The 13,422-nt window shown below is 42.0% G+C and overlaps 2 protein-coding genes across 4 annotated transcripts in view; one reads left to right on the top strand and one right to left on the bottom strand.

Moving 5' to 3' along the window:
* Positions 1–13,422, top strand: part of PRMT7 (protein arginine methyltransferase 7) — a 52,392-nt gene that overhangs the window by 13,345 nt on the left and 25,625 nt on the right. For all 3 annotated transcript variants that reach the window (XM_036834818.1, XM_036834819.1, XM_036834817.1), the window contains exons 4-5: positions 5,501–5,650; positions 12,615–12,723. In XM_036834818.1, coding sequence (XP_036690713.1) covers positions 5,501–5,650; positions 12,615–12,723 — 259 coding nt within the window. The remainder of the gene's footprint in view (positions 1–5,500; positions 5,651–12,614; positions 12,724–13,422) is intronic.
* On the bottom strand, positions 8,139–9,540 carry LOC118885787 (ras GTPase-activating protein-binding protein 1-like). The gene has a single exon (XM_036834832.1). It carries the CDS (start codon positions 9,516–9,518, stop codon positions 8,139–8,141), a length of 1,380 nt encoding a protein of 459 aa, XP_036690727.1. The 5' UTR covers positions 9,519–9,540.

The following is a 13,422-nucleotide window of genomic DNA, read 5'->3' on the forward strand; positions in this document are numbered from 1 at the left end:
GAGCCCACAAGCCACAACTACTGAAGCCCGTGCGTCTAGAGCCCATGCTCCACAACAAGAGAAGTCACTGCAGTGATAAGCCCGGGCACTGCAACGAAGAGTAGTCCCCACTCACTGCAACTAGAGAAAGCCCACGCTCAGCAACGAAGACCCAATGCAGCCAAAGATAAATAAATAAATAAATAAATTTATTTAAAAAAAAAAAAAGCAGTCCCCTGGTGTATCGTCCCCCAGACAGTACCTTTTAATGGTTACCCTCAGAGGCAACCTCATTTCTTTTCTTTGAGCTGTTTTATGTTTACTTCCAGATCTAAATAACTATTATCTATTGACTTCCCACTGTGAGAGCTGAGAGTTTGGTATTCTTTCAGCTCCTCCTTCCCACTCATTCTCCTTTTGTCCCAATGTAGTTATAATTTTTGCTAAATTAATATTCAGTGTTTCAGTAGGCAAGTCACTTAAATTCTTTGTGCCTCTGTTTTCTCATCTGTAAAATAGGGATAACAATAATACCTCCTTTTGAAGGGTTGTGATGAGGTAAACACGTAAATGTGCGTGTTAGTTAAAATCATATGTTGACTTTATTAGACATGTGTAAACACTGTTCACAGTTGATCTATGTGATATACTTTGATTGCTTTTTCTTTCTTGAATAACTCTTTATTAGTAATTATCTTATTTTTGCTTTGTTTTCTTTCTTTTTTTTTCTTTCTTTTTTGGCCACGCCTTGCTGCTTGCAGGATCTTAAGTTCCCCGACTAGGGATTGAACCCACGCCCTCGGCAGTAAAAGCGTGGAGTCCTAACCACTGGACTGCCAGGGAATTCCCTTGCTTAGTTTTCTATGTACTCATCCTTTTATGCCCAAACTTTCTCCCAGTAGTATAAATTTCCTTTCTGAAGGAAAGGTCAAAACAATCAGCTATTCTGTCAGTTTCATCTTCTTGGAGATTGTCTCTGGGATCATTTTGCCCTGCTCCAGTCTAGACTGGGTGCCTTCTAGACCTGCTGTGTAGCTGTTGTCCTGGGATTCTTGTTTATTGTCTGTAGACTTCCTTCATTCCTCTTTTTTTATTGGGTCCTCCGTTTCCTGGATCCCATGTATTCCTCTTTGGTTCCCTCCCTCTTTGGTGAAGCTCATCCTTCCTCACTTTCCTGTGAGAGGGTTCGTGGGAAGTAAGGTTTTTGAGACTTGGCTTGTCCAAAAACTTCTGTATTCTGTCCTCACACTTAAGGCTGGATTCTAGTTTGGAAATCACTTCAGAATTTTGACAATATCACTCCATTTTCTTTTTAAGTCTAGTACTATTTGAAAGGCTTTGATATTTTAAAGTCTAGTACTATTCGTGTTCTTTAAAAGAACCTTTTTGTTATAACATAGACACACAAAACAGTATAAAATGTATATGTATAGTTTAAAGACGAATAATAAAACAAATGCTCATAGACTCACTACTCAGCTTAGGAAATGGAACATTACCATTACTCGGAATTCCTTATGTGTTCCTTGATTGCATTTGTTTTCCTCCTTCCAGAAGTTTCCACTGTCTTGAATTTTGTATCAGTTACTCTCTTGCTTTTCTTTATAGTTTTACCACCTACTACATGTCCTTAAAATATAAATTCTTAGTTTTGCCTGTTTTTGAACTTTACACAGTGGAGTCATAATGTGTTTACTCTTCGTGACGTGTCTTTTTGCTCAGCATTGTTTCTGAGATTCATCCATTTTGCATGTAGCTGTAAGTTCATTCATTCTCACTGCTGTACAGATTCCATTGTGTAAATACATCACTACTTACCCATTCTTCTGCTGATAGGCTTTGGGGTTGTTTCCAGCTTCTTTCTATTGTAAGCAGTGCTACCTGGAACATCCCAGTAACTGTACTCTGGTGCATACGCATACTTTTCTCTAGGGTGTGTATACCTGGGAATGGAATTGTTGGCCATCAGCCATCAGGTGTGTTTAGCTCCACTGGGTAATGCCAGACTCTTTTCCAAACTAATCCTGCCAGTTTACATTCTCACGTCCTATTAACCAGTTTTTACATCTTTGACAATCTGGTAGGATTGAACTAGTCTCTCACTATAGTTTTAATTTGCATTCCCCTGATCACTGCTGAATGTGAGCTTTTTTCATTTTTCATTGGCTATTCATGTTTCCTCTTTTATGACCTAGTAATTTGTAGGAATTCTTTATATGTTCTGGGTACTAACCATTTGTCAGTTATATGTATTGCTGGTTTCTTAGTTTGTGGGGTTTTTTTTCACAATACAGGTTCTTAAATTTAATGTCAAATTTATCTTATATTTTCTTTATTGACTGGTGCTTTTTGTCTCATATTTAAGAAATCCTTCCTTTTGCCAAGGGTTTAAAAGCTATTGCTGATAATACTGAATTTCAATTGTTTTTTATTTACTGATTTGGAATCCTGTAATCTTTCTCAGTTCTCTTAATTCTAATAATTATTTGTAGGTGTTTTGGGTTTTCTTCACACTCATCTCATATGTGATTAATAATAATTTTCTTTCTTTCTATCTAGATCTTATTTCATTTTTTCTTGCTCTAATGTGTTGGATAGAATCTCCAATATAATGTTCACTTCATCTGATTTTTGGGGAATTTATTTGCTAAAGATTGTTTTTAATATCCTTTAATCTCTTTCGTTTATTTATTTATTTATTCGGTTGCATTGGGTCTTTGTTGCTGCATGTGGGCTTTCTCCAGTTGCTGCGACTCGGGGCTGCTCTCCATTGCGGTGCGCGGGCTTCTCATTGCGGTGGCTTCTCTTGTTGCGGAGCACGGGCTCTAGGCGCGCGGGCTTCAGTAGTTGTGGCACTCAGGCTCTAGGGCACTAGGGCTTCAGTAGTTGTGGTACATGGGCTTAGTTGCTCCACGGCATGTGGGATCTTCCCGAACCAGGGATCAAACCTGTGTCCCTGCACTGGCAGGCAGATTCTTAACCACTGCGCCACCAGGGAAGTACCCTGCTGGTGGACTCTTTAATCTCTGCAGCATATATACTGATATCACCACCTCATCACCCGCCCTTCATTCCCAGTTTTTGGTTACTTGTACTTCTTTTTCTTCCTTTACCATTTTTTTTCCTTTTCTTTTTTGGACTGGTCTTACCAGAGGTTCATCAAGTTTTTAGTCTTTTGAAATAACTAAATTTTATCTTCATTGATTTCTGTTTTATATTTGTTTCCTAATTCATTAATTATTGTTCTTTATTATTTTTATTCATCTACTCATTTGGAGTTTATTTTGCAGCCCTCTTTCTAATTTTTTAGGTGGATGCCTGTCATCTTCTGTCTTTTTTTAATGCATTTCTCTCCAAATATTGCTCTAGCCATCCCAAGAGTTTTGATATATAGTTTAAAAAATATTACTCAATTCTAGATTTCTTTTTTAATGCAGACCAAGCCCAGACCTCAGGCCCAGCAGAAATCTGCATTTTTTGTTTGTTTGTTTTTGTTTTTTGGCCTTGCCATGCAGTTTGTGGAATCTCAGTTCCCTGACCAGGGATTGAACCTGGGCCACGGCAGTGAAAGCCCAGAATCTTTACCACTAGGACACCAGGGAACTCCCTAGATATTTTCTAATTTCCTTTTGCTTTAGTCTTTTACCTGTGAGTTTAAAATTCTTAATGTTCAAAAGTCTTTTTTTCTTTAGTTATATTTTTGTTATTGAAATTTCTAACTTGACTGTACTGTGGTCAGAGAATATTGCCCTTTTGATACCAGTCCTGTATCAAAATGTAGTCCTGTATTAGTTATTTTCTACTGCATAACAAATTATCCCCAAATTTAATGGCTTAAAGAGTTATCTCACTTTTTAAAAAATTAATTAATTAATTTTATTTTTGGCTGCTTTGGGTCTTCGTTGCTGCGCGTGGGCTTTCTCTAGTTGCGGCGAGAGGGGGCTACTCTTCACTGTGGTGCACGGGCTTCTTATTGTGGTGGCTTGTCTTGTTGAGCACGGGCTCTAGGCGTGCAGGCTTCAGTAGTTGTGGCATGAGGGCTCAGTAGTTGTGGCTCTTGGGCTCTAGAGCGCAGGCTCAGTAGTTGTGGCACACGGACTTAGTTGCTCCATGGCATGTGGGATCTTCCCAGACCAGGGCTCGAACCTGTGTCCCCTGCATTGGCAGGCAGATTCTTAACCACTGTGCCACCAGGGAAGTCCATGTCTCACAGTTTTTGTGGGTCAGAAATCTGGACTCAGCTTAGCTTGAGTTCCCTGCCTCTGGGTCTCTTATAGGCTGTGATCAAGGTGTCAGCTGGTAGGAGAGTCATCTTAAGGCTCAACTCAGGTGAATCCACTTCTAGGTGTTTGGCCTCTTTTTTTTTTTTTTTTAATATGTGTGTGTGTATGTATGTATGTATGTATGTATGTATGTGTGTATGTATGTATGTATGTATGTATGTATGTATGTATGGCTGCGTCAGGTCTTAGTTGCGGCACGCAGGATCTTCGTTGTGGCACGTGGGCTTCTCTCTAGTTGTGGCCCGTGTGCTCAGTAGTTGCGGCGCATGGGCTTAGTTGCCCCTCAGCATGTGGGATCTTAGTTCCCCGACCAGGGATTGAACCCATGTCCCCTGCATTGGAAGGCGGATTCTTAACCACTGAACCACCAAGGAAGTCCATGTTTGGCCCTTTAATATTACTTACTGACTTGGCAAGGTCATCAGTGCATTTAAACAGATTTACATATATTTACCCCATCATTTTTAGTTATTTTCAACAGAAGGGTCAGGGTACTTAATCAACCAAACTGTTTAAGGACCTGAACTAAAAACGAAGAAATGATTTTGTGAGAGGAAAATATTTTTTAGCCCAGGAAGCTGTATGAATTAGAGTCCAGTGAGGAGACCAAAAGCAACGTTACATATTTCAACAGAGGGAATTTAATAGAAGGAATTGGTTACACAGGTGTGGGAGGGCTGGGAGGCACCAGGGTAGCCTAGTGAAAGTAATTGCAGGAAGCAGTCCCCTTTCCTAGGGCTGGGGACACAAAGGGAGAAGACTGGGGTTTCCAGAACCTGGATGTGTGGAGGAGAGGTCCTGTGAGGCTAGTGCTCAGATCTCTGAGAGGAATCTCTGCTTGAGTGCTGCTGCTCGCTCTGAAGGGCCCAAGGAGAGCCCTTATATGGGAAGGAACAAGCTTTCTCCTTTCTCCTACCTTCCAGTCACCCTCTAGTTCCCCTGTTGTCCAGTCCTAACAGCTGGAAAGAGAAGAATGTAGTTTGCAGAACCCTAGCCCCAGCATGTCTAAGCAGAGTATCGAAGAGTGGATGTGAAGGGGAGAGACAATCGCTTAATTTAAGAGGTTGATCCAGTGCCCCCGGAGCCTCAGGAGGCCTGCCCAACTCAGCCAGTGTAAGTCACAGAGGTTACAGGGTCATGACTTACACTGCTGCTGCCAACCATGACTTCAGAACTTCACAAAGCACTTATTTATAATAACTGGTATGAAATAACAGCTTTTTCTCCCTTTTTCCTAGAATATGAAATATTACCAAGGTATCCGGGCTGCTGTGAGCAGGGTGAAGGACAAAGGACAGAAGGCCTTGGTTCTTGACATTGGCACTGGCACAGGACTCTTGTCAATGATGGCTGTCACGGCTGGTGCTGACTTCTGCTATGCCATTGAGGTGAGCCACACTCTTCACATGTTTGTCCTGTGTCCTATGTGGGAAGTCCTTTGTGTCCCTTGCACTCTGCCCATCTGTTTGTTCACAGACAGACATTCATGGAGTGTTCACTCCATGCCCAGCACAGGGCCAGGTTCAGAGAACACAGAGATGAATTAGACACAGTTCCTTCCTCCAGGAGCTCATTTTCTTCCCTGCAAACAGCGGTTCTCAGCCTTGGCTGCATGTCAGAATCACTGAGGAGCTTTAAAAAAGCTAATGTCTAGTCCGTCGTTGTCATGTCCTCCCCCCACCTACCCATTTTAATTATTATTCTGGGATGTGGCCGGGGCATTGGGATTTTTGAATGTGCACCAAGGTTGAGATTACTACCTTAAAGATCCCCACAGAGCCAGCCATCCTACTACATTTACCAATAGTTCTGCAGTCTGCCATTTCTTTCCTTTAATAAAACATTAAACATATATTATTTTTCTGATAATGTAAATAATACATATCCTTATATGAGATTTGGTAAATATAAAATAAAAATAGTGTGTTAACTATTATCAAAGTTAACTATTGTTAAAATTTTGGTGTATTTTCTTCCAAGCTTTTGGGAAAGGGGGCATGTATTTAAGCACTTTGCCCTACAAAATTTGGTTCATATGGTGATTAAGTTGCAGATAACAAAGTCCCAAAATAACAGTGGCTTAAACAGATAGAAGAAGTTTTTTGCTTTCTCACATGAAGTGTAGAGGTCAGCATTCTGGGTGTTATACCCAGACTCCTTCCAGCTCCCCCGCCACCCCTTGCTTACAGGGTAGCCCTCATGTTTATGGTCTAGAAAGGTAGGCATTTTAGGCTGAGGGAATAACTTGGTGTGTTTGGGGAAGTGTCATCCAGAGTTGTGGCAGAGGGTTGTCATGGTAGGAAAACCTAGAAAGGTGGATTATAGCTAGACTCTGGAAGACCTGAGTGTCTCAATAAAGACTTTTAACTCTAATATCTTGAGTTAGGTGTTCTTAACCTGAGGTAAGAATAATGGGCTTCAGGTCTCCATAAAAGTTCTGAGAGGGGTGTGTGCATGGGTGCGTGCGATTCTGTACACTTGCCTCAGGATTTCATTAAATTGATTAAGAGCCATTTCTTTGCCTTTGTGGGAGTCTTTGAGCTGATAAAAAGAAATCAGTGTAGGCTCAACTAGATTTTTTTTTTTTTAATTTTCTTCCAGAAACATTTTAATAAAAATTAGCCATTTCCAAGAAATGCCCACTGCATGCCCACCAATAAAAGGGAACCATAACAAATAGAAAATTTACCATATGGCTATGATTTAAAGAAAAAAAACTAGTGCACACTCAAGCACACCAGCAAAGTCAAATATTAAAGTCACATTCTTTCTTATGGGCTATGATTAGGATTCTGAAGAGACACTGAAATAAAACTTAATGCAAATGCTGAACTATTCAGGTCAAAGAACCTCTACAGAAGCATCTGACCTCAAAGGCATTCCAGTTTGAGACTCAATTTCAGAATAAGGCATAACAAATGAACACAAGACATACAGCGTGAAAGGAGGGATTCTGTAATTCCCAACATACTCTGAACCTGATAGAACAAATCTAGGTTTTTTTTAAATTATTATTTTTCTTTAAACAATCGCCAAGAATGGTATCAAAGATAAATAGAAGGCACAACAGTTTTGCTCTGGTTTTGTGTTATTCAGATTTTTTAAAAAGAAATTTTTTTTTTTTTTTACAAATACAAATTAAACATGAAATAACTACTTCAAAAAAAACCTAACAGTTCAAGAAAAGCTTATCAGTTGCATTCTAGACATTTAAAACCTACTGAACAATTTAAATTTCAGTGGTAAAAACAGTAGGTTTTGGAACTGTTTTGTGACCACGTATCCAAAGAGAAACTCCACTAACACCTTTTATTCAGTTTTTAACCATACCAGAGAGAATCTAAATTGTCAATTTTTCCAACAGCAATTTTTCCACACCAGAAGGTAGTCATGACTCTCAAAGAAGAGACAATTTGGGTTCTTCCTGCCTTAAAAGTGTTTATCAAATCCTGTAATTCTCACAGGCTTTTGAAACATGTAGAAAATAAGTAAGAAATATTCCAGTGAATGAAACATACCAAATGTCAGTAATAAGCAAGACACATTCCTTTGGGGAAACTGTTAAAAAGAAAACCAGTCTGTATATGCAAATAAAACAAGGAAATGCAGTCTTTTTTTTTTTCTTCTTTAAAAATCCGTTTTTCCTAAAATATCATTCCACAAAATGATATGAAGTGAAGGACTAAAAGGTGGCGGGGTCGGGGAGAGAGGGAGAAGGAGCACACACCATTAATACAAAAAGTAAAATTGTACAAACATAAGCAGTGTATCATAGACTAGAATCAGATTCCAAGATACCAAAAGTTGGCTGAAGAAATTCACCATTCTGTGGGAGCTAGGGTTTGTACTGCTGCCTGAAGATCGGTGACGAGCAATTCACTGCCTTGGAGCAATGCCCTTTCCCACTCCAAATCCTGGTTTCTGCACCATGCCTCCTCGGGTGGTGCCTGTCATCGCACCACCCAGCCCACCTCGAGGGCCTCCAGGTCCCCGCAGGCGGTTATCTCGGCGATCCCCTTCCTGGGCGGCTTGAGTCTTCTTTTCTTCCACATTCAGGCGGACCTCACCTCTGAACGTGATGGGCCTGTTGCTAAGCACCTTCTGAACAGGCTCAGAATCATCAAACACAATGAACCCAAAATTGGGTAATTTCCCACCGCTGTTAATACGCAGCTCCACCACATTCCCATAATTTTGAAAAAAATCTTTAAGCTCTGATTTGTCCACCTCATGAGGCAGGTTGCTGATAAAGAGCTGGTGACTGTCAGGGTGTCTTACGATTCTTTGGGGTTCAACATCACCTTGCTCACCAGCCTCACAGACTGGTCTAGGTCCCCTCTGGAGAGGAACATTTATTCGCTGTTCTCGAACCCTTTGATCCCTCTGAGGCCTCTGTGGTGGAATTTGAGATTCAGGCTTAGACTCCGGACGAGGCTGTGAAGCTGGTACTTTAACAGCATGAGGTGGTATCCCAGTAACTGGAACAGCTCCACTGGGTGGAAGGTTCTTGCTGGTCACAGATGCCCAAGAAAAGGTTCTCAAGTCCTTCTGCACTGTCTGGGCTATGTCTGCAGGCGCTGGAGAAGAACTCTTCTGAGCATCCTCAGGAGCAGTTTCTTCCAGTACTGGCTCAGACTTTTCCTCTTGGACTTCAGACGCAGGTTCTTGCTCCGGTTCTGGTTCAGCAACAGGTTCTTCTAAATGTTCTTCTAAGTCATTGCTGACAGTTTGATCATAGGAAGTTCCAGAATCATCAGGTACCACCTCAGGTGTCTGCTGTCTTTCTTCAGGTTCCTCTACTTCTTCTTCAGATTCTTCCTGAGGCTCAGTGACAAAGCCACCAAAGACCTCATCTTGGTATCTGAAGATATCATTGTGAACATAGAACTTATTTGCAACAGAGCTCTCAGGAGCAAGGACAGACGTCTGCATGAATCTCCTCAAAGCCTGGTTGTTATTAGAGAGCAAGCCCATCACCTGGACCACCACACGGTCGTTCAGAGTGGCACGAGCATCGACATGATGGATCTTAGTGTGGCAATTGGTGAAGTTTTGTGACATCACTTTCCTGTGGATTTCTTTCTGTCCATAGACTGCATCTGCTGGCTTTCCATTTGAATCCAATCCCGCATGGACATAAGAAGAGTTCTTTCCATAAAATCTGTGTAGCATGTCTGGGGCCTGGTTCAGCAGTGTGTAATACTGTCTCACAAATTCCCGCCCGACCAGCAGGGGACTAGGCTTCTCCATAACCATTGCTCTGGTCGATTCAGCCTGCACGGCTGAGCGGGAGAGGAACAAGCTCTGCTCCACAGCATGGCAAAAACAAAAAACTCAACTAGATTTTATTATCTTTGTAAGTGAAGAAACTAAGACCCATAGAGGTTAAAGATATAAGTCCCACAGTTAATAAGTAGGAGAGCTAGACCTGGAGCTTGGTCTTTTTAGTTCCTAATATGGTGCTCACTCCACATTGGTGGCTTTGATGGGAGGGTGTGAGTGTGTGTGAGAGTTAGTTTTCTAGTGTGGGTGTCTAGGGTGGAGGCAGGGTTGCCATTGACTGGTAAGAGGAACTCAGAGGAAGATAACTTACTTTGCAGGAAAGAAAATGCATTTCATTTTGGACGTGTTGAGAATGAGAGAGACAGGTCTTGTGGCAGGAGCCAGTATATATGTGGACTGCTAATTAAAAATATAGGGTGAGAACATATTTTTCGATAGAATTGGTAGGACTGTACTCAGGTTTTTCCATATTTTTACATCACTTACCTGGATTTCAAATTCTCTTGCTGCTCTTGCCTGTGACTCTCAGACCTCTTCCGTTTGACTCTTGACATCTTATGGTGGCCTCCCAGTTTTTGTTTAGTGACTACCTGTTTGATCCTCTGGTCTTCCTGTCTGTGGATTGCCCTGTGGTTTCAGCTCTGCCTGAGCTGCATGGCAACAGGAAAGACAGGTCCAGAAGAAAGAGTGAGCGAGAACCTGCTGGTCCCTGTAGATAGAAGTCTGAACCTTGAGAGAGTTGCATATATAGTGGATTTGGGACTCACTTGCTAAAGATGTGACAGGTGAAGCTGGCAGTGTAGGAGGTTGTCCATGGAGAGAGAGTACACTGAAAAGAGCAAACCTTGGAACACGCCTATGTTCAGGGGGCTGAGGGAAGAAGAGTGGCCATAAAGTCAAGTCCAGACAGACACGAAGAGACCCTAGAGGGTAGGGGGCAGACTGCATAGAAATTGTGAGAAAGAGGGAGTGGTCAGTAGGTGTGGATGTTATAGAGTAGCACTGTCCAATAGAACTTTCTGATGTTGAAAATCTTCTATGGCTCTACTGGCCAGTATGCTGGTCCCTAGCCACATGTGGCAGCTGAGCACTTGAAATGTGACTAGTAGGCCCGAGGAACTGAATTTTTGAATTTTATTCAGTTTTAATTTACATTTAAATAGCTACATATGGCTACTGTATTAGCGCAGGTGTAGAAATTGAGCAGGATGAGGACTGAGAAAGCTGTGGGTTGGCAACTAGGAGGTTATTGGTGACCCACCTTTAGGTGATATTTTCAGGAGAATAAGGTTGAGGAATGGATGGAATATAAGAAATCACAGACATTGACTGTAGGCTTCTCTTTTAGTACATTTGAAAAGGAAGGAATATTTGGGGAAGGTGCATTGGTTACAGTGATTTCTGTGGCAAATGCCTTGAAAACAAAGCATGGTCCTGGCTTCCTCTCTTTCTCCTTTTTAAGGGCAAAAAGAACTTTCCCAGGAATCTCTAGCAGACCTCTCTTTAGGTATCATTGGCCAGAATAAGGTTAAATGCCATTTAACTTACCTCATTGACCTTAGACCAGACAGGTGCACCACTTGAAAGAAGGTCAGTTCCCCAAACTGATTTGAGGGCGGGGGGAGGACACAGAATGATGTTGGGAATTCAGCTTCAGGGTTCATTCCAGATAATGTTGGGGTGAGTTCTTGAGTTCTTGGTGGCTGAGGAGGAGGCTGTGAATGACAGAGCCTGAAGGGTCAGTGGAGGAGATGAATGATAAGTCATGAGGCAGGAGGACTGAGAGGATGGTGTGAGCTTGTGATACTTTTAGGTTGGAGGTAAACTGATTGGTGAGAACTGAGGGTTTGAGGCCCTCAAACTATGAACACATCAAAACCATCAAGCCAGAGCCTAGAAATAATTTGAAACAGATTGTGAAGATTTTTTTTCCTAGCTGAGCACATATGCATTCTTTATGGAAGAATATAGCATTTCCCTTTTGATTATAATAAAAGAAATACATGATCATGGCAGAAAATATGGGTGATGCAGAAAAGGTCTTAGAAAAAAATGGAAATCTTGTCATCGTGACCAGACACTTTATCATTTTCAAAAATTTCCTCTCTCTGTGTGTGGCCGCGTGTGCATCTGTATGTTTTATGCAGTGACGTGGTTGGAGCTGTGCAATCTAAATTGGGCAGGCTGGAAAGTAAGAGTTGGAGAAACTTATGTTTAGGGACATGTGAAGGGTTCAGGGAAGACTTCTGTAGGGGGGGGGATTTGTGTTGCCCTGGAAAGTTGGGTTTGCTTTGGCAGGTGGGGGTAGGGCAGGGAAGACTCAGGCTTGCCTCCTGCACAATGAGGACATCCGCGTGGCTGTAGCATTGGTTGTGTGTGTGTGAGTGTGTGTGTGTGTGTGTATCGGGTGGAGGGTGTGGGAGGGGAGTAAGGCTGGGTAAAGTAAGGTGGTCCACATTTTGGAAGGCCTCAAATACCGTAAGAAAATACAGGCTGTGTTCTGCTAGCAGTAGGGATTTGAGACAGTTTTAAGCAGGAGGGTAACCTGCTCGCACTTAACATCTACTACAGTTACAGTCTCACGTTCCTCTGGGGAGCACATACACTTCCTGTCCCAGGTCACAGGTCATGGTTTCGTGAGGCAAGTCCCCTTCCTGGTTCCCTCTAGCATAGCACTGACACCTGCCACCTTACTAAGTAGTGCAGCCTCCTTGGGAGCCCCCTGCGTCCCTCCTGTGCCTGGCATGTAATGGGAAGGCCCAGCTGCAAGTTAAACCCAGCACAATCTCATCCTTTTGTATTCATTTCCAAGACACACATTTGGAGAAGTATTTAAGTTACATAGATGAAGTCTTGTTTATTTATCAGATGAACCCAAATCAGCCCAGTGAAGTATTTTGCCTGTATCAAATGGTAACAAAGGTACATTTTGTGTATTCAGGAAGAAATTCTGTAGTGGAGGCCTCTTTTACTTCAAGTCATAGGACCAGAATCAAGGCATATCTTGGGTTTTAGGATGTTATTTAATTTATTGCTCATTTTTACTTGGGTTTTGTCTCTAATTTTTAGGTTTTCAAACCTATGGCTGATGCTGCTGTGAAGATTGTGGAGAAAAATGGCTTCAGTGATAAGATTAAGATTATCAATAAGCATTCCACTGAGGTGACCATAGGGCCAGGTAAGATCAACACATCCTGTGTCAAAAGCTTTACTTGCTCTTGTAGGAGAGAGGAAAAGGTTTATTCCAGTTTGTGGAATAGATGTACCCAGGTAACCACAGAGACTGGGGCCTCTCCATGTGCTGATCTGAAGATAAGCACTCTGCTTTTCTGTTAGTTTATTTCTCTACTAGTTGAAACAAATCAGGAATGAGTAAACCAGAGCTAATCAAGTATAAGAGTGGTGATGCAAACAAATGAAACCTGTTGCTTAAGCAAGTTGGAATTCTTATGTGGTTCAATTTATCTGAGTTTTGAGTTTCATCAGACAGAGGTAAAACTAAGTTGATAGTAGAAAGAGGTTTGCTTAGTTCCGATATCCTGTCTCAGTGTCCAGTGTGAGAGATTTGCCTGTGTAGCTTGGTCTCTCCAGGTTTTCAGAATATTTTTTATAGTTTAGGAATTTGTATCAGACTTCTAACATTTCACATGCCACTGATACCGGAAGAGCACAGTGGAAAGATTTACAAGAAGCTTCTAGGGAGACTTCCCTGGTGGCACAGTGGTTAAGAAGCTGCCTGCCAATGCAGCGGACACAGGTTCAAACCCTGGTCCAGGAAGATCCCACATGCCACGGAGCAACTAAACCCGTGCGCCACAACTACTGAGCCTGTGCTCTAGACCCCACGAACCACAACTACTGAGCCCGTGAGCCACAA

This window comes from Balaenoptera musculus, chromosome 19 (assembly GCF_009873245.2).
Source record: "Balaenoptera musculus isolate JJ_BM4_2016_0621 chromosome 19, mBalMus1.pri.v3, whole genome shotgun sequence".
Taxonomy (NCBI): domain Eukaryota; kingdom Metazoa; phylum Chordata; class Mammalia; order Artiodactyla; family Balaenopteridae; genus Balaenoptera; species Balaenoptera musculus.

What these genes read in the sequence shown, in the direction of transcription:
- LOC118885787 (XM_036834832.1), bottom strand. Translation starts at nt 9,518, where the DNA reads ATGGTTATGGAGAAGCCTAGTCCCCTGCTGGTCGGGCGGGAATTTGTG.